We start from the raw sequence: 24,192 nt of genomic DNA on the forward strand, positions 1-24,192 counted from the left end.
ATGCCTCTTAATCTTGAAGGATTCCTTCTTATCCTACTGATCTCTCTCTCTCTCTCTCTCTCTCTCTCTCTCTCTCTCTCTCTCTCTCTCTTTTTTTTTTTTTTTTTTTTTTTGAACTATTCTTGTATACATTTAGAGTACTATCAATAAGATGCCAATATCTATCATTTAATTAAATGTAAATGTATTTATGAATAGAAAGTAATAAAATACAAATATAAATAAATAAAAAAAGAAAAGATCAATGTTGTTGAAAATTCGACAAACGATGAAAGAGGAAGACAAACAACTTCAAAAAAGTTTTATTCATTATTTTATTTATAAATTTATATATATATTACATATGTACAAGTAAGAGAGGAAGAAGAAGAAGAAGAAGAAGAAGAATAGGAAGGAAATGGATAAATTAGAAAGAATAGAATTAGAGTCACAGATATGTATGGAGTTGGAGAATTTCATTGGGTCGTCAGACAAGGTGTTGGCAGAGTTTATTATCAGTTTGGCTGAAGCCAACCCTAATCTATCAGACTTTAACAATGCATTGGCAGAGAATGGAGCTGAGTTTCCTGAATCATTGGTTGCTCATCTCTTGAACCTCGTCAACAAGATGAACCCAAAGAATAGAAAGACAAACACTTCAACATCATCGACCTCTAAGCAATCATCGGAATGGGACAAGACCGATGCTGCTGACCCTCAAAAGTTGGCTGCAAAGTTCCCTGCCCTCTCAATCCCAAATACTAAACAATTTCTTGAAGGAAAGGTATTAGATATGGTACAAGAAGAAAAGAAAAATAGAGACATTAATAGAGATAATAATAGTAGTAGTAGTAGTAGTAGTAGAGATAATGATAGAGATAGAGGTAGGGATAGTAATAGAGATAATAATGATAGAGATAGAGAAAGAGGTAGAAGTAGAGAAAGAGAAAGAGATAATGGTGGAAGAAGAGATAATGGTGGAAGAAAAGAATTGGATAAAGACGCAGAGTTAAACAAGATATATAGTGGTAGAATTACAACGATCAATGATTATGGCTGTTTTGTTTCGTTGGAGGGGATAGTGGGAAAGAAGGAAGGTTTGGTACATGTGTCACAAATCACTAAAGCAAGAATAAACAATCCGTCAGAGATTGTAAAGAGAAATCAAAATGTAAAGGTCAAGGTGTTGTCGGTGGTTGGGTCACGTGTCAGCTTGTCGATTAAGGATGTCGACCAAGAGACTGGACGCGATTTAAATCCACAGGCAAACCAGCAATCGCAACAACCAATCAAGAGTATATCGGGAAGAGATGACCGCGATCGTTTCAACCCATCGAAACCACAACAACAACAACGATCCGGGAATGATGACCAAGACAATCATAACAATCAAAAGTCGCGAAAGAGAATGACGTCACCCGAGCGATGGGAATACAAGCAGCTGATTGCTGCAGGCGTTATCAAGGCAACTGATCTCCCCAATTATGACGAAGAGGCTGGTGCGTTGATGCCAGACGACGAAGAAAACGAAGAGGTCGAGGTTGAACTAAACGAAGAGGAGCCAGTGTTTCTCAAGGGCACAAGAGGGTCGATGCAACAAATGTCACCCATTAAAATCATCAAGAACCCCAATGGATCGTTGCAACGTGCTGCCATGACGCAGGCGACGTTGGCCAAAGAGAGAAAGGAGGAAAAGGATATTATCAGAAACGAAATGATGGATAATATCCCCAAGGACCTCAATTTGCCGTGGGAGGATCCTATGGCCGGTCAACACGAACGTCACATTGCACAAGAGTTGCGTGGTCTAGCTGCACCCGTTGCAGAAATGCCCGAGTGGAAAAAGACAACCCAGCAAAACGTGACATACGGACAGATTACGAGCCGTTCGATCAAGGAGCAGAGAGAGTCGTTACCATTCTTTCCGCTGCGCGACGCTTTTCTTCAGGCTGTCGAGAGTAATCAGTTGTTGGTAGTTATTGGAGAGACGGGTTCTGGAAAGACGACACAGATGACACAGTATCTTGCTGAAGCAGGGTATGCATCGGCCAATGGAAGAATTGGGTGTACACAACCACGTCGTGTGGCTGCCATGTCGGTAGCTAAGCGTGTCGCTGAAGAGTATGGATGTCGTTTGGGTGAGGAAGTAGGTTACGCCATTCGTTTTGAAGATTGCACATCGCCATCAACCGTCATCAAGTACATGACCGATGGTATCTTGCTCAGAGAGTGTTTACTCGATCCTGATCTCTCCTCCTACTCTGTACTCATCCTTGATGAGGCTCATGAACGTACCATTCACACTGATGTCTTGTTTGGTCTGCTCAAGCAGGCTCTCAAGCGTCGTAAAGACCTCAAGGTACTCATTACTTCGGCCACGCTCGAAGCCGACAAGTTTTGCAAGTATTTTATGAACAGTCAGTTGTTTATCATCCCCGGTCGTACCCATCCCGTCGATATTCGGTACACCAAGGAGCCAGAAGCCGACTATCTCGATGCTGCACTCGTCACAGTCATGCAAATCCATCTCAGTGAGCCACCCGGCGACATCCTCCTTTTCCTTACGGGTCAAGAAGAAATTGATGCTGCCTGTCAAACTCTCTACGAACGTATGAAAGCACTTGGATCAAATGTTCCCGATCTTTTAATCCTTCCAGTTTACTCTGCACTTCCAAGTGAAATGCAAACTAAAATCTTTGAACCTGCTCCAGTATGTATAAACAAAAAAAAAAAAACAAAGAAAGAATATCTAATACTAACTTTTTATTTTAATTATTTAGCCAGGATCAAGAAAAGTTGTTATTGCAACCAATATAGCTGAAACTTCATTGACAATTGATGGTATTTATTATGTGGTTGATCCAGGATTTTCAAAACAAAAATGTTTTAATCCAAAGAATGGAATGGACAGTTTGGTGGTTGCACCCATTTCACAGGCTGCTGCTAGACAGAGATCAGGTAGAGCTGGTCGTACTGGACCTGGTAAATGTTATCGTTTGTACACAGCCAATGCATTTGAGAATGAAATGCTTCCGTCATCCATTCCAGAAATCCAACGTACCAATCTTGGAAATACAGTGTTGACACTCAAAGCAATGGGAATCAACGATCTTATTGGCTTTGATTTCATGGACCCACCACCCGTACAGACATTAGTGTCGGCCATGGAACAGCTCTATGCACTTGGTGCACTAGATGAAGAAGGTTTGTTGACCAGACAGGGCAGAAAGATGGCCGAGTTTCCACTCGAACCACAACTCGCTAAAATGTTGATTGCATCGGTCGAGTTGGGATGCTCAGACGAGATTCTCACAATCGTCGCCATGTTGTCAGTACAAAATGTCTTTTATCGACCCAAAGAAAAACAAGCATTGGCCGATCAGAAACGTGCTAAATTTTACAGTGCCGAAGGTGACCATCTCACACTGCTAGCCATCTACGAAGGTTGGAAAGCCAGCAAGTTTAGCAACCCATGGTGCTTTGATAACTTTGTACAAGTACGTTCACTCAAGCGTGCTCAAGATGTGCGTAAACAACTCATTACCATTATGGATCGTTATAAATTGGATATCGTAACATGTGGTAGAAACCACAACAAGATTCGTCGTGCTATTTGCTCTGGGTTCTTTGTCAATGCCGCCAAAAAGGATCCAAATGAAGGATACAAGACCATGGTCGAGGGACAGCCGGTATTCATCCATCCGTCATCTTGTCTCTTTCAAAAGAATCCCGATTGGGTCATCTACCACGAATTGGTCATGACCACCAAAGAATACATGAGAGATGTCATCACTGTCGACCCCAAATGGTTGGTAGAACTAGCACCCAAATTTTTCAAGTTGGCCGATCCAAATAAAATATCAAAACGTAAAAAGAAAGAAAAGATCGAACCACTTTGGGACAAGTATCGTGATCCAAATGAATGGAGACCAAGTAAAAGAAGATAAAAATAAATTTATTAAATATAAATATATATATTGGCAACAACTACCAATACCAAGGGAAACATCATTTTCCTTATTTCTATCAAAATGGAGAGGAGGGGTGAATGTTATGTAAAGCACATGTAATGATGAAAATATTATTATTCTACTCTTTTAAAAATATTTAAAACTACCACGGTGTTGTTTGAACAGTGAGTATGATATCCTCCCCACATATTTAATTGCCGGTTGTTGGTAATTTAATCATCCCCCAAAAATTTGATTTTAAGTTAGGGGGTTTTAAACATCTATTTCGACTCTTTCTCTTTGCTTGCTACAGTATGCTTACTGCGCACATACTATTCTTCTTTCGCTCATTGGTTGATCAACCATCATCTTTAAACTTGTTAATACTCTTCAAATAATAATCACATTATAATAATACTAAGAGAGTGATATATTTATTTATATATTTATAGTTTTGTTTACAACGAACGGAATCTAGATTAGATTAGAGTACTCTGTTCAATGAATTTATAATCTAGATTCATTATGAAATCATTAATTAATCTATTACTTTTAATATTATATATAACCACTACCACTACTACTATCGTTGCATCGTCGAAACCATTTGTTGAAAAGACAAATGGAGACGATTTAAAGACATTCGAACAGATAGTAATGGGATACGGGTATCCTTGTGAATCACATTATGTGACTACTCAAGACGGATACATATTGCAGTTGTTTAGAATACCGTATGGACAATCGGGAGACACTCACACCACAAGACAACCTGTGCTATTGCAGCATGGTTTGTTGGATTCTTCATTCACATGGATTGTCAATCTACCGGGACAGTCACTCGCCTATATTCTTGCCGACCAAGGTTACGATGTCTGGATGGGTAACAACCGAGGCAACACATACTCTACCAACCATACAACACTGTCACCAGAGTCTGCTCAATTCTGGGACTTTTCATTTGATGAAATGGGTAGATACGACTTGCCTGCCACAATGGAATACGTCGTCCAATCTACTGGATACAAGACATTACCATATATCGGTCATTCAGAAGGTACTATTCAAGCTTGGATTAGTTATCTTTCAAATTCAAGTGTTGTTGATTGGGCTCCATTATTTATTGGTATGAAATAGTATAGTAGTCTCTTTCATACATTATTAATACTAACTAATATATATCTCTTTTATTTTTTAATATATATATATATATATATTTAAATATATGTAGGATTGGGACCAGTAGGAAATGTATCAAATATTCAAAATAATGGATTAAAGTACATGGCAATACATAACATTGATACTGATTTGGCAAAGATGGGTATGCTTAGATTCCTTCCAAGTCCAACACTACTTCGTAGTTTGTTTGTTGACTTTTGCTTGGGATGTGATGAATGTTGTGCAGGAGTGATTGAAGCACTATGTGGACCACACAGAGGTGCATTCAATGACAGTAGGATGAGTGTTGTAGCTGGACACGAGCCAGGTGGAACAAGTCTTAAAAACATGCAACATTGGGCACAAGGAGTACGTGAAAAACAATTCCAAGCCTTTGACTATGGCTCTTCATCTGCCAATATCCTTCACTACAACGATCCTGCACCACCAGTCTACGATGTAAGAAACTTCCCATCATCGGTAAAGGTTGCACTCTTTTCTGGTGGTATGGATGAGTTGGCTGATCCAATCGACGTCTCTGATCTAGTCAAACAACTGCCTAGCTCGAGTCTGCTGGTTTGGAAGATTATACCAAACTATGCTCATCTAGATTATGTCTGGGCAATCGATGCAAACACAGTTATCTATCAAGATGTAGTACAATTAATTCAAAAATATTTTTAATAGAAATAGATAGATAGAAAGATAGATTAGATTGACTTTTAGATTTATTTATATCATTAGCAATTATGTACATTTTCCCCACCCTTTTTAAAAAATAAAATAAATATTTATATATTTATATATAAATAAATTATATATAAGTATATTATCTATCTATCTATCTATAAGTTTGACAAAGTTAAAAAGGTGTGATTTAAATAAATACATGAGTATTTATAAATACATTTCTTGACTTTGTTTGTTTAAAAAATACAATCGATATTACAAACAGGTTTCCATTCATTTTGCCAAAGATTATTATTATTAATTATTATTATTATTATTCTTCATCATCATTAAATGATAGTCTTTTTGGAGCAGATTTCTTTTGTAATTGTTCTTTTGGTTTTGTGTTTGTTTTCTTTATCGTTGACATTGTATCTTTGAGTGTTGATGATGAGGCAGTGGCAGAAGGTTTCTTGAGAGGTTTTTGAAAGACTAACTTTCTTTGAACACCTTGTTCTTTTGCCTTTTCTTCTTCCAATTGATCTTGTTCTATTCTTTTAAGTCGTTGTGCTTCATATTCTTGTTGTTTCTGTTGTTCTTGGATATCCTTTTTTTCTTTGACATCCTTCTCCAACGTTTCCATATCTTTCATGGCCATTGCAATAGCCTCCTTTTCTTGAGCGTCTTCTACATTGTCATTGTTGTCGTCGTCGTCTGTTCCAATATACTGTTTGAACTTGTCACCCAACTCTACTTCACGTGCATCAGAGTTTGTTGATTTCAACTTCGCGAGGAATTTAGGTACAACTCTTGTAAACTCTAGTTGGTGTCTTCCCAATCCTTTACCATTATTTGATTTAACTTGTCTTATGTTGTCATCGCTCATCCCTTTTATCTCTATATATCTCTCTCTCTCTCTCTCTCTCTCTCTCTCTCTATCTTGACGCTTAACTAAAAGAATGATTTTATCATGATATGAAATTAACACACTCAGTGCTGAGACAAACTCATAGAATTTTCATTAATTTATTTATTTGTATACAATGAATTAAATCCCCCAAAGAGATAATTATGATATGATATGATATGATATGATATGATATATGCAGTAGAGTAGACCTTAAACTTCATTCTACTTTTAGAAGTTTAGAGTAGAGTAGAGTAATAAGGATCCCTACTAAAGATTTGTGTGGATCTGATTAAAAGAAAAGATAGAAAATATACAAATTTACACCTTACGATAATAATAATAATAATAATAATAATGATCGTCACGATGGTGAAGATGGACAAGAACATAATGCGAACGAAGAGGAAGAGGAGGAAGAAACATTTGGATCAACTCAGCAAGACAATGATAGTGATAATGACAGCACGACAAGTGCAGATAGCGACTACAACTTTTCAACAAACAAGGATAAAAAGTACACCAAAGAGATCAAGGAATACCATAGGTGGAAGAAATGGAGGAATCAAAGGATAGAAAAACTAAAAGAAAAAAAGAATTTAAAACAAAAAGAGAAATTAGAAAGACAACAAATATTGACCAATAACAATAATAATAATATTAATAATAATAATATTAATCGTGATATAAAGAATGATATTTTGTTAACCAATAATAATAATAATAATGATGGATCAACATCAACTATTCATACATCTAAAAATACTCCATTGGTAGCACTTTCAACCAAACAACAACCAGAGATTATTGAACCACCACTACCATCAGACCAACATATGGAAGAGGAAGAGGAGGACCATCAAGGACATGATCATCATGGCCACTTTAAAAAAAGTCCTATAAAACTACGTGCTCGTGATAAACTGAGACGTATCAGAACACCAAATGTACCTCCACCAAAAGGTGTCAACATTGTAGACGATCCATTTATCGAACTTGATAGTGTTGACTCTAGGTACATGGAAGATGAAGATCAAGCAGAAAAGAGAAGAATTCTTGGTACTAGAAAATATGAAACAGCATACATCAAAATCGATTATTATTTGGAACACATCAATATATTCTTTTCGGTTGTATGCTATGGAATCTATATTGCAATATCCTATGTATCAAATGATAGCCATGCATACAGTATTTTAAAAACTCTCTTTTTGGTTCTATTTGCTTATTTCCTTGCTGATTTCATTAGAGGTTTAATATTTGCTGGAGCAAAGTATGTATATATTATATTACCCCCCCCCCCCCCCTTAATCTAATTATATTTATGTATTAATTGTTTGTTTTATTTTTTATAGATTAAGATATTTAGCAACATTTACAACATTTATTGATATTATTACTATTTTACCAATGGCAATAACGATTGCACCGACATCAGCCATCGATATTAGACCATTGGGATTTATTAGAATTGTTAAATTGATTACAGTTCCAAATTTACTAAGACTACATGGATATGATAGTTTGGTACAAAAGGTAGCACAACTTACCATATCGATTGCTGTTTTGATCCTTCTTACAGCTGGTATTATGATGGAGATCGAAGAATGGCCTTTTCATAATTCACTTTATTTTTCAGTTGTCACTCTGGCCACCGTAGGATACGGTGACTTTGTACCAACCTATGTTGTATCTAGAATGTTAATCGTAGCAATGATCATTGCTGCTCTTTTATTCCTCCCAATTCAAACATCTGAATTATTAAAAGCAATTGGTTCATTTAAATGTAATTAATAATAATAATATGAAAAAATTAAGAAGGAAATCATCATTCTAATAGTTTATTTATTTTGTACATTATTAGCATGGCATGGTAAAAATAGAACAAATCAACCATTTTCAATGATTGTTGGAAATATAAATGAAAGATCTTTAAATACTTTTTTAAAAGAATATTTTTTTAATGTAAATATTAAATATAAATAGATTTATAAATGTGTTGGTTATTAACTATTTTTATTTTATAGACGAGAATATCATCAAAATTATCAATGGTAATATTTAGTATTCATGAACCACCACCAGTATTTCATAGATTATCAGAAGTGTATAGTCAAAATAGATTTTTATCATATATTCAAGGTTCATCTTCAAATGAACACGATATTGAAAGAGCCAATCTTAAAAAGGCACGTTCAGTATTTATCTTTTCAAAGCAATCCTATCAAGAATCTAAAAAGGATGATGTAGATAATATTCTAAGAATAATGGCAATTCGATCATTCTCTGATGTACCAATCTACGCTCAAGTAATGAATCCAAATTATAAAAAACAAATGTATGATGCTGGTGCCACTCAAGTAATTTCAATCCAAGAACTTAAAATGATGATGCTCGCTCAATCATGTCTATCACCTGGATTTAGTACATTGATGATGAATCTTTTACGTTCAGACGTGACAAAGTATAGTGAAATTGATGAATATGGATCAGGAAATGGTTATGAAATCTTTAATGTTCCTCTTTCATCTGCATTCTTTGAAATGACCTTTAAAAATGTTACAAAATTAGTTTTTGAAAAATTAGGTAAATCAGTGAGCATAATAATATAGTAATTATATCTATCCTAAAGTTTATTAACTTTTATATTTTTTTTTATTTAGGAATGACAATTTTTGGAATTATATCGATAATGGAAAATGAGAAAAACCAATTTAGATTAAATCCATATCACTATACTATCAAACCTGGTGATATAGCTATCATGTTGAGTAAAAATCGTATTGCAGCTAAAAGAGTGACCAATGTTACGAGTGAATTTCTTTTTAGCGACAAGGCAATGGATTCCAAAGGGAAATTGGTTCATTCTGATTCCTCAAAACCAAAGATCAAGTGGACATTTGATAAAAGAACAAAAAGATACAAAGTTCATATCGATTTTGATGAACAAAATACACCAACAACCAAGAGTCCAGACTCACCCAAAAAAGAACATAAACCATCGATCAAAGAGAAATTGGATAATTATTTTGGATCATTGGATTCTCCTCATATGTTTTTCGAACCAACCATTCCTCATGAAAACAATATCAGACATTTCTTGGCAAAACGCCGTCATTCCTTTTCTACTTTGCCCCTCTCCAAGTCTTGTGTCTTTAGACCAAAGCCTCTCGACACTCCTCGTATCACTCGTGACATGGTTCATCATAAACAATCAAAACCTTTTTATAGATCAGATCTTTGGCAACCAAGATCTTTTGAAGGTATGTAAAAAAGATTTATTTAAAACTAACGTTTTATTAATATTTAATTTAGATGCATTTGTTGATAGTGTAGTTGATGATGAATTTGTAAAGAATCATATTATTATAGCAGGTGATGCTCATACAATGTATTGGTTTATTAAACCTCTCCGAGAAGACTATTTACATCGTATCGACCCAATAGTCATTTTGACTAAACATTTTCCTATCAAAGAATGGTCCCTATTATCAAAGTTTCCAGAGGTTTATATTATCGAGGGAAGTGGAACAAAAAGAGAAGATTTAGTTCGAGCAGGTATACTCAAGTGTTCAAAACTTGTAGTAACTTCTTCTGAAAGAAATCAAGACTCTGAATCTATTTTACGCGATAGGAATACTCTTCAAACAGTGATTGCTGCCAAACCATTTCTTCTATCTCAAAATAATTTCTTTCCCATTTTTGAATTGGAAATTCCTCAAAATTCACATTTTATCCCTGGTAATGAATTCTGGCGCCAATCCACTCCCATTCACCTATGTCCCTTATTTGCCAGTGGTAGTTTGGTATTTAAAAGCGTCTTTGATAGTCTTTTATCACAATGCTTCTATAATCCTCATATTCTTTCTTTAATTGAAACTGTATGTAAACAATAATAATATTTAAATACTATTTTATTAACTGAATTTAATCTTTTGTTTAGCTTGTTGGATTAAGTTCACCAAATACAAAAATAAGGACTAGACTTTTTCAAGTAGAGATTCCTCCCAAGTTTGTAGGATGTAGATATGGGTTCTTGTATGAATCTTTGGTTGATTTTAATATTATTTGGTAAGTTGAAAAAAAAGAAATGGAATTTGTAGATAAATTATTTACACTTTTTATTTGAAAAGTTTGGGATTATTTAGGACCAATCCTCAAAATTTACAAACCTATCCTGTTCCAAACCCAGAATCAAGTCTGCAACTTCGAGACGATGACCATCTATTTATTTTGGTTCGAGTATAAAAAAATAAATAAATGTTTTCTTTGTTTTGATTATATATATTTTACAAACATTGTTCAAATACGAATTGTTTATTGTGAATCTAAAGAATTGGTTGTTTTACGAGGTGTAATTTTTGCCGATGGCACCCATTTATGTGTTGTTGGAATCTTTGAAGGATCTGATCCTGATGGGGATGGTGAAGTTGACAATAAAGGACTACTTGCAAGAATATTAATATCATTATTATTATTATTATAGTTATTATTGTTTGTTGTTGGAATCGCTATACTCTGAGATGATATCATTGGTCCAACCCATGCACTCTTTTGATTATTATTATTATTATGTATATGATTATTTTCGGTAGTTGTCGTATTATTTATACAGTTTACGTTGGTGTCAAAGGAATTATTATTATTATTATTATCGGAATTTATCTTTGAAATATTATTATTATTATGATTATTAAATGCTTGGGAAATTGTTGAAATAATTATCGTATGATTATTATTATTACTATTATTATTTTTTATGTTGTTGATGATAGGTTGTAAATCGTTATCATTATCTTTATCTGTTTTGTTTTCTTTTAAGAAACTATCCAATTCGACATCACTGTCACTGTCATTTTCTTTTTCCTTGTTGTTTACACCATTTATATTTTCGTTGATCTTGTTGTTATTATTATTAATATTTTGATTTTGATTTGACTTTCTATTTTGATCATCATTTTCATCAACTATTAATTCCAAATCACCACATTGACTTCCATGAATACTATTTTCAATTCTGTTGACACTGTTGGTATTGTGTTGTTCTTCGACAACTGAATTAATGTCAGAATGAGTATCTGAAAAGTTCAATGGCAAGTCTTCGAGATGACATGGAGTTGTATTGATCTTTTTCTGATGAGCCTTTGAATGTAATTCGACCAGTTCCTCTTCGTCGCTATATTCATCCTCACTATCTTCGCAAATAACTTCTGCCACATAATGTTGTCGATGTTGTCCACCGTCAAGTACATTATGAACACTAGAGATATCAATTGTACTTCTACTCTTCTTTCGATAGAAATGGTTGTTGGGTGTAACATCCATTCCATTGATCAATGCCAATGAAGAGGTAGAGTCTGTCAAACTACCCAGCGAGAGGTCAAGACTAATATCGCTAGAAATCGATGAGTTGATACTAGTTGTAATCTTTTTGTCCCTACTGTCGACAATGACAATAGTGTCTCCACTTTGACCCATACTTGGAGGCTCGGGTGTGCTCTCGCCGCTGTGGAGTGGTTGTGGTAGTATCGACGATTGACGTTGTTGCATTGGATGTTTGACAATACGATGGCCACTTGGCAAAACATTCATCTTGGCAAGTGAAGAGTGAATATCCTCGGCTGAAAACGATAGTTTACGGGGTGATCGGCCTGAACTACCATCGGCGAGGTTCAAAGACATGAGATTGGGGGTGTTGGGTAAACTGCCGACCACAAATTGATCTTTTGCTCCTCTGCCAAACAGTTGTGGACTAGTTCCTGAATTGGGAGAGGTGACTTTTTGGTTCGACGTGTATATGGGGATACGCTTGATATTATTGTTGCTACTGTTCATCGACATGATCTTGGATGACTTGGGGGGTACTGGAGGAGCGGGCAGTTGTTTTTTCGTTGGTAGATCACCTGCACTGAAATTGAGTGACGAAGACATCATGGGAACAGGACTTCCTGTATCCATCGATCTTGTATTGTGTCCAATAGTAATCTTGAAGAGGCTTGGCGAAGACGCCGAAAAAGAAGAAGGTGAAGCAGAGCTAGTGGGTGAAAAGAGGTCGGGAGATTCTGGTCGTTCCGTCTTGAATCGTCTCCAACCATTACGGAGAGGGATTGATTTGCCAGTGCTTGCACCTCCCATCATGGCACTACCAATCGATTGGCATTGGTTATCAATAAATTCCTTAACCTCTACCAAAAAGAGTGCACTAATGGGACGATGATCACTCTCGTAGAGTTCGTGACGACGATAGTTGATTGGTTTGATCGTCTCGCCACGGTAAAGAATACGATCAGTGTAGGAAGGTGTTCTATTCTTTTCACTTGTATCGTAAACACTCGTTCCAACATCGTATTTGTAGGTGGGTGGGAATGTCAATGGTTGTTCTTGAAATCCAATAAATACTCTACCAGCTCTTCTTTCATTTAACAGCTGATCGGCTGCATGTAATGTTTGCCATTGCTTATTAAAAATTAATTGTTTTGCTTCATTTTGTCCCAAATCAATTCTATAATTTAAATCTCCACACCATATTAAACATCTATAAAAAAATAAAAAATAATATTAATAAAATATAATCTATTTTGTTTTATCTTTTTTGCATACTCATGATCCAAAGGTGATAGATGATTATCAAAAGACATCATTTGAATCTTTTTAAAATCTTTTTCTCTTCTTTCCATTCTTTCATGTGAAGGTCCAGCTGCCATATGAGTATTTATAAAACAAAAACCAGTTTTATAAATTTGAAATCTTATACCAACTCCTCCTTTATTTCCCTAAAAATAAATAAATAAATAAATTTATAAATATAATTATTTATATTATTTTGATTTTTTGATTTACTTACAATACCCATTGCACCACAAGCAACTTTTTGACCATGTTTTTCCTCAACAAAAGGAGCATGTTCTTCTTTTACATAGACCAATAACATGATACCAACCAAAACTTTACTCATAACCTTTACATATTTGGTACCACCAGTTGACAGTGATAGAGTTTGTTCGATATCATGTTTCCAAGGATGATATGCGTTCTCCTTGTTATTATTCTTGTCGGCAGCCGTTGCTTTTACAATCGAGCTTGCTTTCATATCTACAATCTCTTGTAGACCAATGACTACAACATCTGGTGCAAAATTATTACAAAGTAACCAATTTGCTAGATTGGTCGATCGTTTACCATTACAATTCCATGATCCAACCCAAACACTAAGATGTTTTCTCATTGAACTTGTAGTAGTATGATTATTATTATTATTATTACTATTATTATTATTGCCAGTATTTAAAAAATATTGGTCCATTATTAATGGATCCATAACACTTGAAGAATCTTCAACAAATAATGCAGAGCAGTCGCCTGCTGCAAATATATCAGATGCCTTTAATTTCGGTGGCTTTACGATTAAAGATGGCCACATTCTATTCTTGTTGTTTCCATGTCCCAATTGATAGTAATCACTATTTCCAAATGTATATACTTCGCCGGTAATCGTTACCAATACAGTATGGTTACTACCCATTGCCACCTTTTTAACCTTTTTATCTTCAACATCTACTTTGATTTTAACAGGTGATACTTGATCTTCTAAATCTCCATTACCAATTTGACCATATTGATTTGATCCCCAACAATATACTTTGAAATAAAAAATAAATTAAATTTAAATTAATGAATTACTTTTTGTATGTATTTGTTTACTTACAAATTCCTTCTTCAGACAATGCAGATGAATGATAACCTCCAGATGAAATATCTACAATTTTAAAATAGGCATTGTTTTCTCCACCGGCCATTGACTTGAGATCGACCAATACAGGGATGACTTTGTTGTTGCGATGTCCAAGTCCGAGCTGTCCAAATTCATTGATACCCCAACTATAGACGGTGCCTCTTCGTGTGAGACCAATCGTATGCTTTTCTCCAAACGTCACCTTTCTCCAACGAACACGTCCGCCAGACCCTACGCTACTGCTGCTAACATTGAGATCGTCGAGGGGAAGTTGGGCAGGTTGTGGTACCATCTGGTTGGCTCTGTCTGATGCCTTTCCATTGGCCAATTGACCATACTTTGCCGATCCCCACATATATAATTCGCCATCCGATGTAATGGCAGCGCCTGTCATTGGACCGGCTACAATCTGTCGTATGTCTGGAGGCAATAATACTCGGAGGGGTACAGCACTCTCGCTAATGTCTTGTCCGACACCCAGCTGACCCTCATTGTTGTATCCCATAGACCACACGCCATCGTCATCGGTAGACAGTATGGTATGGTTGAGTCCGCACGACACTGAATTGACACGCTTTCCCCAAACAATCTTGAAAACGGTCGTATGCTTTCTTCCCAACACCTCTCCCCACATCAAACATTCGTCATTGACTATCGCAGCTGCATGATTCGCTCCAAGACTCAATTGACTTAGATTGAGTGATAATAGTACACTTGGAGGTGTTGGTAGTTTCTTATCAACATTGTGACATGTATTTCCTGTTTTACCTAGGTATGTTTAAAAAATGAAATTAATTAGATGTCTACTACTATTTGTCTACTCAACTTACCTTTTCCCCATGTATATAGAATTTTTTGTATACTCATCGTTAATGATAAATAGATAGATAGGTATATAAAGATAGATAGATAGGTAGATAGAAATACTACTAACTAACTACTTGTTACAAGGCAAGAAACTACTACTCCTTCTTTCTTGCCTTTTTTGATCTAAACGTTTGTTTGTTTTTAACCTCACGAACAATGATCGATTCTAATCTTTCTTGTCGAGTAATCTATATTCCATATATCCTGTTATCTATTATTCTCTCTTTCTCTCTCTTCTCTTCTCTCTCACTCTTACTACTACTACTACTACTACTACTAATACTGCTGCTAGCTAGCTGTGATGATTGTCAACAACACCTGGGTGTAATGAGTGGAGTGACTGATTGATTGATTGGAATGATGACTAAAGATTTCAAATAATACGAGGATTTAGATCGACAGTTATTGGTTGGTTTGATGGATGGATGGATGTGGTTTGTGGTATATGTGGTAAGCGTTATATATGGTTGTGGTAGGTCGTGTTAGAATGTGAGTGGGAATGTGAGTGTGTGAGATATTGTCGTTGTTTGTTTGGTTTCTCTTTTCTTATTTTATCCACGCTATCTTTTCCGAGACTATACTCTATAAATAAATAAATAATATTAAAAAAAAAGAACTTAAGAAGGAAGGAGAGGGATAAGTTGTTAGACTTTTTGATTACACAGACAAGCTCGAAAAGCAGGTCGAAACAACAACAATGCCTCCTGAGTACGGATTTTTATTTTTTTATTTTTTTCTCTTTTTTTTTCAAAGAAGCCTCTTGAACCAAAGGCAACGACACAATCGAGTCAGTCGAGCAGACGGTTCTTACCAACAAACAAACAACAAACAAATACTCAAATACTCTAAACCTCCTACCCAGGGAAATACTACTACTACACATAACACGAATAATATGTTTAAAGGGGTTATGTAAAAAATCTTAAAGGTTGTTTTGGAAATGGACCTTTTTGAATATTTATTTATTTATTTAAAACAGATACAATTGAATATATATATATAACCTTTAAAGTTGTAAAGATGTATACATGGAATTCAAAATGACAATATTTAATTTAATTGGGTAGGGATAGTTTAAATCGGTATCGATCTACTTTTTTTTAAAATACAATCTCTCCCACTACTTTACTTTTTTGACAACAAAACTCTTCTCTTTCTTAATTTATCACCGCGTAGAATTAAACTATGGGTGGAGAGAAACCAATAAATATTAATAATTAATTCGAATTATATTAAAATTGGCAATATTTATTTATTTAGAAATAATAATAATGATAAAATACCCATTAATTATTTTACTATCAACCTTTTTAATATTGGTGGTTCTCTTTCAAGAAGGAGGACTATGTTTGGCATCACCAACACAAACTTTAGATTGTCAATCATGTTTATTGAATGCTCAATTAAGATATGGACAATGTATGAAAGAAAGTACGGATGAAAAACACTGCAAGTTTAAATACACTATAGATCTATTGCCATGTGAAGAATTTTGTACCCCAGATTAGAGAGAGAGAATCCATGTACCCGTCTATTCTTGTTTTGGAATCACTCCACCATTAAAATAAAATAAAAATTATCATCATCAACCTATTATTATTATGATCTACAACCACACAATCGATTGCAATTGGATGTTCATTTTTGGGGGATATTATTTCGTGGTGGGGTCTATCAATATTAGTCGGGGTATATTTCCCCAACTATTTTTAGTAAGTATCCAGTTTAATTAATTATTTGAATTCGAATTTATGTTATATGATATCACATGCCATTTATGATTAACAATCAATATAAATATAAAAATCTATAGTCTTTAATTTATATTTATAACAATCTATATATATATTTAATTAACTAAATAATTAAAACTAAAAAAAATGGTTAAATTATCATTATTATTCCTAATATTTATTTTGATTACTGGATTTTTCATTCAATCTAGTACAGCAGATAGTGAAATTGGATTCACTTGTCGTTCATGTTTAATGCATTCTCAATTAAATTATGGAGAATGTTTATTGGCCAATCAAGAACCAGAGAATGATTGTAGAACACGCTACCATATATTATTATTTGAATGTATCGATGCTGGATGTGCAAATATATAAATTTAATCAACCTATAAAAGAAATAATTATTTATTAATTAATAATCACACACAACTCTTTTAAATAATATTTAAATAAAAATTTACCTTGTTTAGGTACCATTGTAATATTTAAAATAGTTCCAATTGATTGAATGGAAATGGAATAAATATTTTCGAGTTGTTGATGTGATGATTTTAACTTAAAATCACCTATATCAAAGTAACTACATTTGATAGAGAATAGGGAAAGTGGTTGGAGTTTGCCCTTGTGTCGAAGTAGTAGTTGATCGAGAATTGGGTCGAAATAGATAGTAGTAAATTGTATGTTGAGCAATCGAAACGATCTAATATACTTTAGTTGTGATACCCAATGAAATGAATTGTTTTTTTGTATTCTCTCTGTCGCCAGAAGTGAGAAATGGTAGGTTAGTTGAACGTCGAGAGGTACTGTATTGTCACGGGTATTGGCATCCATCAACCTTCCCAACGATGTAAAGCTACAGTCGGTAACCTTTAATGACTCGAGTTTGGGTGGAAATGTTACAACCAGGCGACCACCCAAAACAAGTGACTTGATGGATTGATTGCTTGAAAAGTTTAGGGGTTTACTACTGGGTGCTTTGTTTTGTGCTGCCACCGTTAACTTTCTGACGTGGAGTGTCTCGAGTGGCGACAAATCGGCAAGCTTTGCCAACTTTAGATAAAGGTGAGAAAAGGCATGTCGGTCGGGGGTAGCATAATGGATGTTGATAATGGTGTAAAAAGTGTGGATGAGTTGTGCGACAGTCTTGTCATTAATATCTACCCTAGTATCGGTATATTTAATGGTACGGATAGACGGGAATAATGATGGTTGAAGCCATGTCAACATATTTGTTGGATCATCGATATGTTGAAACTCTAAACTTTCCAATTTTGTGTTTGATTGTTGAAAGATAGATTGGTAAAACTCGTCACTTGGAGTACCCAAAGGTAGTGAAAAGAATTGAATCACTAGTCTCTTGGGACACCCCAATTGTATAAAGTCCCGGATCGGTTCGTTCCCGTTCAACAAGACATCGGTCAAACTAGACACTACAAGTGTATCTACATCAAACCCAGCCGACTTGATCACCTCTGCCTGTTTATCAAGTGAATGAATAGCAGTGCTTTTAACTTGCAAGTAGAGGCTAATAGGGGATTTGATACAACTCTTTCCACGTCTTAATACAGAGTCATAAAAGATAGATCTTTTCAATTCAGAGACATTGAATGATTTATCATTGGTATCTAACCCACGTATACTTGATAATTCCTCCAAGTATTCTTGTATTTGTTCCTTTTCGTGTGTCTCTAATTCCAAACTTGTATTGTAAGTTATATTGGTCAAGTAATCAGTGTGTAGTGGTACACTATATTGGAACTGGATATGTCTAATCACTCTCCAAACCCTAGTATCAAATACACCCTTTTCTTGGTTCTCCTTTTTCTGTCTTTGTGCACTCTCTCTTTCAATCATATCTTTTGGTGCACTTTTACCAGACTGTCTATTTAGATGATCTAGTATAGTAAATGGTATTGACATTGACAGTACATAACTATGATCAACCCAATCACAAATCCATTTAAACCATTGTTTTGATACCAAATCTAATGATAATTTAACTTTCTTTGGTATTAACTTTAGAGTTTAAAAAAGAATGGTAAGTAAGTACATAGATACAATACAATACAATACAATGCAAACATATATACTACATACATCACAATTTAATAGTAACTTTAATATTTGTTTTTGAACAATCAGTGGTATGGTAGTTGTCATCCTCTCTCTCTCTATCTATCTATCTATCTATCTATCTATCTATCTCTTATCATAAAGATAACAACTACTGCTTTGCTTTCCTTTTGTTGGTGTTCATTAAAAGAATCTTTTCTTTCAATATTCGAATATCTTTGTCTACTTGACAATCTGACTTTTTGTTTTTGGAAGTAGTCACATCACTGATACTAAATACTACTATTACTTGTATCTATCTTCGGTGTGTATATCTATATTTGTATAAATATATGTCATATGAAATGACATAGTACAATCGTACTCTTTGGATGACATCGAAATTTGATGATTTTTTTTTTTATTTATAATTTCCCTCCCATTCTTTTGTGCCGATCAATTTGCAGATATAATCTCTTCATTATTATTATTATTATTACTTTTGTTAATGACTAGACTATAGAGTATCATTCTTCAAAAAAGTCGATAGATATACAGTAGCAGCAGTTAGTAGTAGTAGTAAATATATAAATAATAGATAAAAAGAAAGATGGCAATCGACTATAGCAGCTTCATTGAACTTGGTGATCTTACAGACAAGAATATTGGTCAATTAAAGTTACTAAATACATCTGTATTACCAGTATCATATGACGATAAATTCTATCAAAAGATTCTTGCTGCACCATTCATCACTAAACTTGGTATGGATTCAATCAATCAATCAATCAATTAATTAACAACACCAACAACAACAACAACAACAACAAACTCGAACGATGAACAATGAAATATGAGATATATCTATGCGATGATCATACGATATCTCAAGTGACAGCTCACACATGCAAACACACAGTAGTACTGACATACTACTATACCATACTATATAATATTCAGCATTTTACAATGATGTACTTGTAGGAGCTGTTTCATGCAGAGTAGATCCACCAGTCAATGCTGGTGAACCACAAACCCTTTATATAATGACATTTTGCGTGTTGGCAGCCTACAGAAAGCTTGGTATTGGAAAGAAACTCTTGGAGTTTGTCGAAACAACCTGTGCCAAGAACAACTATTGCAAGGTAACCCTTCACGTACAAGTCAACAGCGATGCCATCGATTTCTACAAGAAATATGATTTCACCATTGAATCTACCATTCAAAACTATTACCGTAATATTGAACCTACCGATTGCTACTTGATGGCAAAGCTCATACCAGTAGATCCATCTGCTGTCACCACCACTACCACCGCCACCAATCCTGCCGCCAACAACAACAACAAGAATAAAAAGTAAACAAATTAATATTTCTTTATTTTGATATATTATTATAACCCATCCCCCTCCCCTCATCCTATATATTTATACATATATATATATATATATATATTTATTTGTAAATATTTATTATTATTATTATTTTTAGACTTTGGGTCTTGAATGATCCAACATTTCGAATTATTTCTTATTTTCCAATAGACCTAGGAACCCAAACAAATCCAGATAGAGTACACTAGTATATTGGTTATTTATTTATATTTAGAATTGATCAAAATGTAAAGATATATTATTAATTGTATTTTTGGTTATTTGTGGTATTCCAAATATTTGTTCCATCTTGTCTTTTTGTTGTTGTTGTTGTTGATTTTGATTATTATTTCGACTATTAAAGTCAAGAGTTAAAACATTTTTATAATACTCTAATATATTAAATGAAGTTTGAGTAGATATCATTTTTTTTGAATATCTTGTTTCGATAGAGTGTTGAATGGCAATTAAAGCATTTGGATCTTGGATGATGACCAAATCCAACACTTTGTATTGTTTTTTATCCAATAGATGCCCAAACAAATCCAAATAGAGTATACCAATATCGTGTAATTGTTTTTTCTTTCTTTTAGTTGACACAATATTTGTTGTGAGTGGTGGCATATGTGATTTGCATTGTTTTATCTTTGTCTTTATAATATCGAAATTGTCGCTTTTACATTGCTGTTGTTGTTGTTGTTGACCAAAATGTAGAGCAAGATCTTTAATGTATTGTAAACACAATACCCAATAAAACATGTGTAGGGGGTCTGATTTGTTTCGAACTGGAAATTTGAAATTAAACCGCTCCAAACATTGATCGATAATTTCCAATCGTTTCTTGGGGCAATCCATCGACTGAATGTATTGATGTAATGCTCTCCAACTTGTCGAGTAATCAAGATGCACAACGATTTTTTGTGAGATAATTGCACCACGATCGGCAAGTTTGCTAAAGGTTTCTGGATAATATTTCAAGAGTTGGACCAACTCTAAAATATATAGGTAGCTGAGTCTGGGGTCTTGGAAAAAGATAGGGACATAGGCTGGAGGGAAACTATCCTCTTGAAATAGAAACAATACGTGTCTATGCCTTATGATGTCATTGTAAAGTAGTCTCTTTCTTGCTGCTAGTTCGAGTGTTTCTTTGTCTAGTCGTAAATGAGGTACCCAGTTAACATCGCGATACCCATAGCTATAACTTTTAAATTGGTAATCACCAGGTTCAATCTTAAAGAGATCACAATCCTCGATAGTTGTATTGTTATAATGTATGCTTAGTGATCTAATGAACTCGATGGCTAAAAGAGGGTCATCTTTGCACATGCTATCAATCGATTCTAGTTCATCTCGTGTGATACTATATTTCAACGAAAGCAACTGTTGCATCCTAATTTGATTTAATTGTCTAACATGATGATACACCAAACTAGATACATATCGATTTTTAATAAAGATCGATTGAAATAGTTGAAATAATCTTTGATTGTATTGCAATATGCATTGTTGTTGTATTTGTTGGTTGTTTTGTTGATGTTGTGATTGATTCATTGTTACAATGAAGTAAGTGAATGAGAATCTTCATTGTATCTCATCATCGTCATGTTAGACTTGTAGGTGAATGAATGTAATTTTTGTTCAAAAAAATAGAACTTTGTATCTGAATCTTACTTTCATGTTTATTTATATGTGAAATATTAAAATAGTTAGTTATATTATTATTATTATTATTATTATTATTATTATTATTATTATTATTATATATTGGTTATTTATATTTAGAATTGATCAAAATGTAAAGATATATTATTTATAGTACTCGAATATAGTAAATGATGTATGTCTAGTCTGGATAGAGAGTTTAATGGCAGTTAAAGCGAGAGATGCCATATGCACATTGCTCGATAGTGTCCAAGTTTACCATGCGGCAATTATCTGTTTCCGTACCATTTCCTCAATTACAATATGTAAGGAAAGGGTAAAACAACCACAACCTAAGATAATATCATCAAGAAAGTGTGGTGATAAAAATGACAATGGTGAACATGCAACTGTTGGAAACCCCATCACTCACGCATCAAATCAGTACCCACTCCCCCGATCCATTGAGAGTTAGTATGAGGGTGGAAGAATTCTCATACACCCAGATGGCATACTGCCAGCTTCATATGCAACCTTTTTGTTTAGTACATTTAATTTGATTTATTTTAATTATTTTGAATCCCCAATCAAAGAGACTGAACAATGATCATTCACTAACTCATAAAACTAGGTCTAATAACGTTTGTACTAAAATATTAATAGTCTATTAGGAAGATTGATCAATCCACTTACTTTATTATTTATGTATCCATTTCAATATACAAAATACTTTTATTAGAAATTAAATTATTTCTTCCATTCCAACTTTAATTTATTTATTAAAATCATGGATACCTTCTCACAAAATAATAATAATAATATTCCCAATAATAATAATAATAATAATAATATTGTAGTCTTTGAACAAGCATCAAAAGTATTAACAGAATTTGATAAACAAAATGAAATCAAACAATCTAAAATAATTTTAGAGTGTCCTCAAGACTTAAAAGATGATCAACCTTTCAAAACATTTATCAACTTTGTCAACAATTCATGCAGATTTGCTAGCGATTCATCAAATGCAGACAATTTGAAACAGGTTCCAATCATATACAATGATATCAAAAAGCTTATTATTGAACTCAACAATGAAGTTAAGCATGTTGACAAACTTTCAAACCAAGTAAATCAGATCGCTCGCCAATTGGTCTCAACCGTGAAAAATTTCCAAATATTTATACGACCGATCCTACCAAGAGTAGAAAAAATGAAAACAGACATCTTAGTACATCAAGATTGTATTAAAACAGATGATGATCTTTCAGAGGTTGACCAACAGGACATTGGTATTGCGCTCAGTAATCTCACAACTGGATCGGATGAGATTTCCAAACATATTCTCATCTCTCAAAATTTCTGTATTTCCAAACAAAATGAATTACTCGAAGTGGAACAGGTAGTTCTTGAAAAAAAACAAACTCACGAAAGAAGATTGGAGTTTCTTAAAGAAAATTTTGGAATCATTTGTGGATTAAGCACAACAGGTGTCCTTTCACAATTAGCACTTACCGAAATTGGTACAGCCCTCGTATCGACGATTCCAATTGCAGTCAATATCCCTCCGGTTTTTCTTGGACTTATTTGTGCTGTCTAGGTGGTTTACTTATTGGAGGAATAGTTTGGATGGTTGTCAAATTATTCAAGACCAGTAATCAATCATCATTGGAGAAATTGACTCGTATTCTAGCAGGTATTGAACGTCTCAAGAATATAAACGACTATTTCATCCGTTCATTCAGCCAATGTAATGTGGATGACAGTAGAGTTAGAACTAATTTAAAAGAAATTTCAGATAGTATGAAGAGCTTAAGATATAGAAAGTTAAATCGAGCTGTTTTCCAACAATTGGAAAAAAATACCAATTCTCTAATCCACAATCTTACAATCATTTCTGAAATGAAGGTAATGGATAACTTACTAGGATCCTCTTCAACACCCAAAACTAACCACATAAAAAGATTAAAAGCACCTTCAAATTTAACAAATTCAATCAAACATTAAATTTTAAAAAAATAAAGAAATAAAAGAACGTATAGGTTTATTAAATAAATAATTAATAATGCCCTCAATCTCAAACTAAGCTAGAAGAGAGAGAGTATTTTACCATTATCTCGTAAAAAAA

The 24,192-nt window shown here is 34.0% G+C and overlaps 12 protein-coding genes across 12 annotated transcripts; 8 read left to right on the forward strand and 4 right to left on the reverse strand.

Moving 5' to 3' along the window:
* Positions 1-397: 397 nt before the first annotated feature.
* Positions 398-3,926, forward strand: dhx8 (DEAD/DEAH box helicase; the record flags this gene model as incomplete). The annotated part of the gene is made up of 2 exons (XM_004363045.1): positions 398-2,689; positions 2,760-3,926. 2 exons carry the CDS (start codon positions 398-400, stop codon positions 3,924-3,926), a joined length of 3,459 nt encoding a protein of 1,152 aa, XP_004363102.1.
* Positions 3,927-4,454: 528 nt separating this feature from the next.
* DFA_03500 (carboxylic ester hydrolase) lies at positions 4,455-5,774 on the forward strand (the record flags this gene model as incomplete). The annotated part of the gene is made up of 2 exons (XM_004363046.1): positions 4,455-5,055; positions 5,161-5,774. The coding sequence occupies 2 exons, from the start codon at positions 4,455-4,457 to the stop codon at positions 5,772-5,774; spliced, it is 1,215 nt and encodes a 404-aa protein (XP_004363103.1).
* A 319-nt stretch (positions 5,775-6,093) lies between these two features.
* Positions 6,094-6,645, reverse strand: DFA_03501 (uncharacterized protein; the record flags this gene model as incomplete). Its single annotated transcript, XM_004363047.1, has 1 exon — positions 6,094-6,645. One exon carries the CDS (start codon positions 6,643-6,645, stop codon positions 6,094-6,096), a length of 552 nt encoding a protein of 183 aa, XP_004363104.1.
* Positions 6,646-6,855: 210 nt separating this feature from the next.
* On the forward strand, positions 6,856-10,914 carry DFA_03502 (uncharacterized protein; the record flags this gene model as incomplete). The annotated part of the gene is made up of 9 exons (XM_004363048.1): positions 6,856-6,867; positions 6,975-7,939; positions 8,022-8,452; positions 8,531-8,631; positions 8,694-9,252; positions 9,330-9,929; positions 9,982-10,547; positions 10,610-10,704; positions 10,800-10,914. 9 exons carry the CDS (start codon positions 6,856-6,858, stop codon positions 10,912-10,914), a joined length of 3,444 nt encoding a protein of 1,147 aa, XP_004363105.1.
* A 69-nt stretch (positions 10,915-10,983) lies between these two features.
* Dd5P2 (inositol 5-phosphatase) lies at positions 10,984-15,265 on the reverse strand (the record flags this gene model as incomplete). Its single annotated transcript, XM_004363049.1, has 5 exons — positions 10,984-13,201; positions 13,267-13,439; positions 13,511-14,304; positions 14,372-15,166; positions 15,229-15,265. The coding sequence occupies 5 exons, from the start codon at positions 15,263-15,265 to the stop codon at positions 10,984-10,986; spliced, it is 4,017 nt and encodes a 1,338-aa protein (XP_004363106.1).
* Positions 15,266-16,536: 1,271 nt separating this feature from the next.
* Positions 16,537-16,773, forward strand: DFA_03504 (uncharacterized protein; the record flags this gene model as incomplete). Its single annotated transcript, XM_004363050.1, has 2 exons — positions 16,537-16,684; positions 16,736-16,773. The coding sequence occupies 2 exons, from the start codon at positions 16,537-16,539 to the stop codon at positions 16,771-16,773; spliced, it is 186 nt and encodes a 61-aa protein (XP_004363107.1).
* A 372-nt stretch (positions 16,774-17,145) lies between these two features.
* DFA_03505 (uncharacterized protein) lies at positions 17,146-17,376 on the forward strand (the record flags this gene model as incomplete). Its single annotated transcript, XM_004363051.1, has 1 exon — positions 17,146-17,376. One exon carries the CDS (start codon positions 17,146-17,148, stop codon positions 17,374-17,376), a length of 231 nt encoding a protein of 76 aa, XP_004363108.1.
* A 176-nt stretch (positions 17,377-17,552) lies between these two features.
* DFA_03506 (uncharacterized protein) lies at positions 17,553-19,161 on the reverse strand (the record flags this gene model as incomplete). The annotated part of the gene is made up of 4 exons (XM_004363052.1): positions 17,553-17,556; positions 17,711-18,431; positions 18,546-19,017; positions 19,099-19,161. The coding sequence occupies 4 exons, from the start codon at positions 19,159-19,161 to the stop codon at positions 17,553-17,555; spliced, it is 1,260 nt and encodes a 419-aa protein (XP_004363109.1).
* Positions 19,162-19,663: 502 nt separating this feature from the next.
* nat13 (GCN5-related N-acetyltransferase) lies at positions 19,664-20,414 on the forward strand (the record flags this gene model as incomplete). The annotated part of the gene is made up of 2 exons (XM_004363053.1): positions 19,664-19,817; positions 20,014-20,414. 2 exons carry the CDS (start codon positions 19,664-19,666, stop codon positions 20,412-20,414), a joined length of 555 nt encoding a protein of 184 aa, XP_004363110.1.
* A 243-nt stretch (positions 20,415-20,657) lies between these two features.
* DFA_03508 (uncharacterized protein) lies at positions 20,658-21,977 on the reverse strand (the record flags this gene model as incomplete). Its single annotated transcript, XM_004363054.1, has 2 exons — positions 20,658-21,148; positions 21,242-21,977. 2 exons carry the CDS (start codon positions 21,975-21,977, stop codon positions 20,658-20,660), a joined length of 1,227 nt encoding a protein of 408 aa, XP_004363111.1.
* Positions 21,978-22,047: 70 nt separating this feature from the next.
* DFA_03509 (uncharacterized protein) lies at positions 22,048-22,542 on the forward strand (the record flags this gene model as incomplete). Its single annotated transcript, XM_004363055.1, has 2 exons — positions 22,048-22,053; positions 22,243-22,542. The coding sequence occupies 2 exons, from the start codon at positions 22,048-22,050 to the stop codon at positions 22,540-22,542; spliced, it is 306 nt and encodes a 101-aa protein (XP_004363112.1).
* Positions 22,543-22,854: 312 nt separating this feature from the next.
* On the forward strand, positions 22,855-24,071 carry DFA_03510 (uncharacterized protein; the record flags this gene model as incomplete). Its single annotated transcript, XM_004363056.1, has 2 exons — positions 22,855-23,428; positions 23,665-24,071. The coding sequence occupies 2 exons, from the start codon at positions 22,855-22,857 to the stop codon at positions 24,069-24,071; spliced, it is 981 nt and encodes a 326-aa protein (XP_004363113.1).
* Between the last annotated feature and the right edge of the window lie 121 nt (positions 24,072-24,192).

The sequence above is a fragment of the Cavenderia fasciculata genome, assembly GCF_000203815.1.
Source record: "Cavenderia fasciculata unplaced genomic scaffold Scf_Dfasci-G-b-205a01.r1-3, whole genome shotgun sequence".
Lineage (NCBI taxonomy): Eukaryota > Evosea > Eumycetozoa > Acytosteliales > Cavenderiaceae > Cavenderia > Cavenderia fasciculata.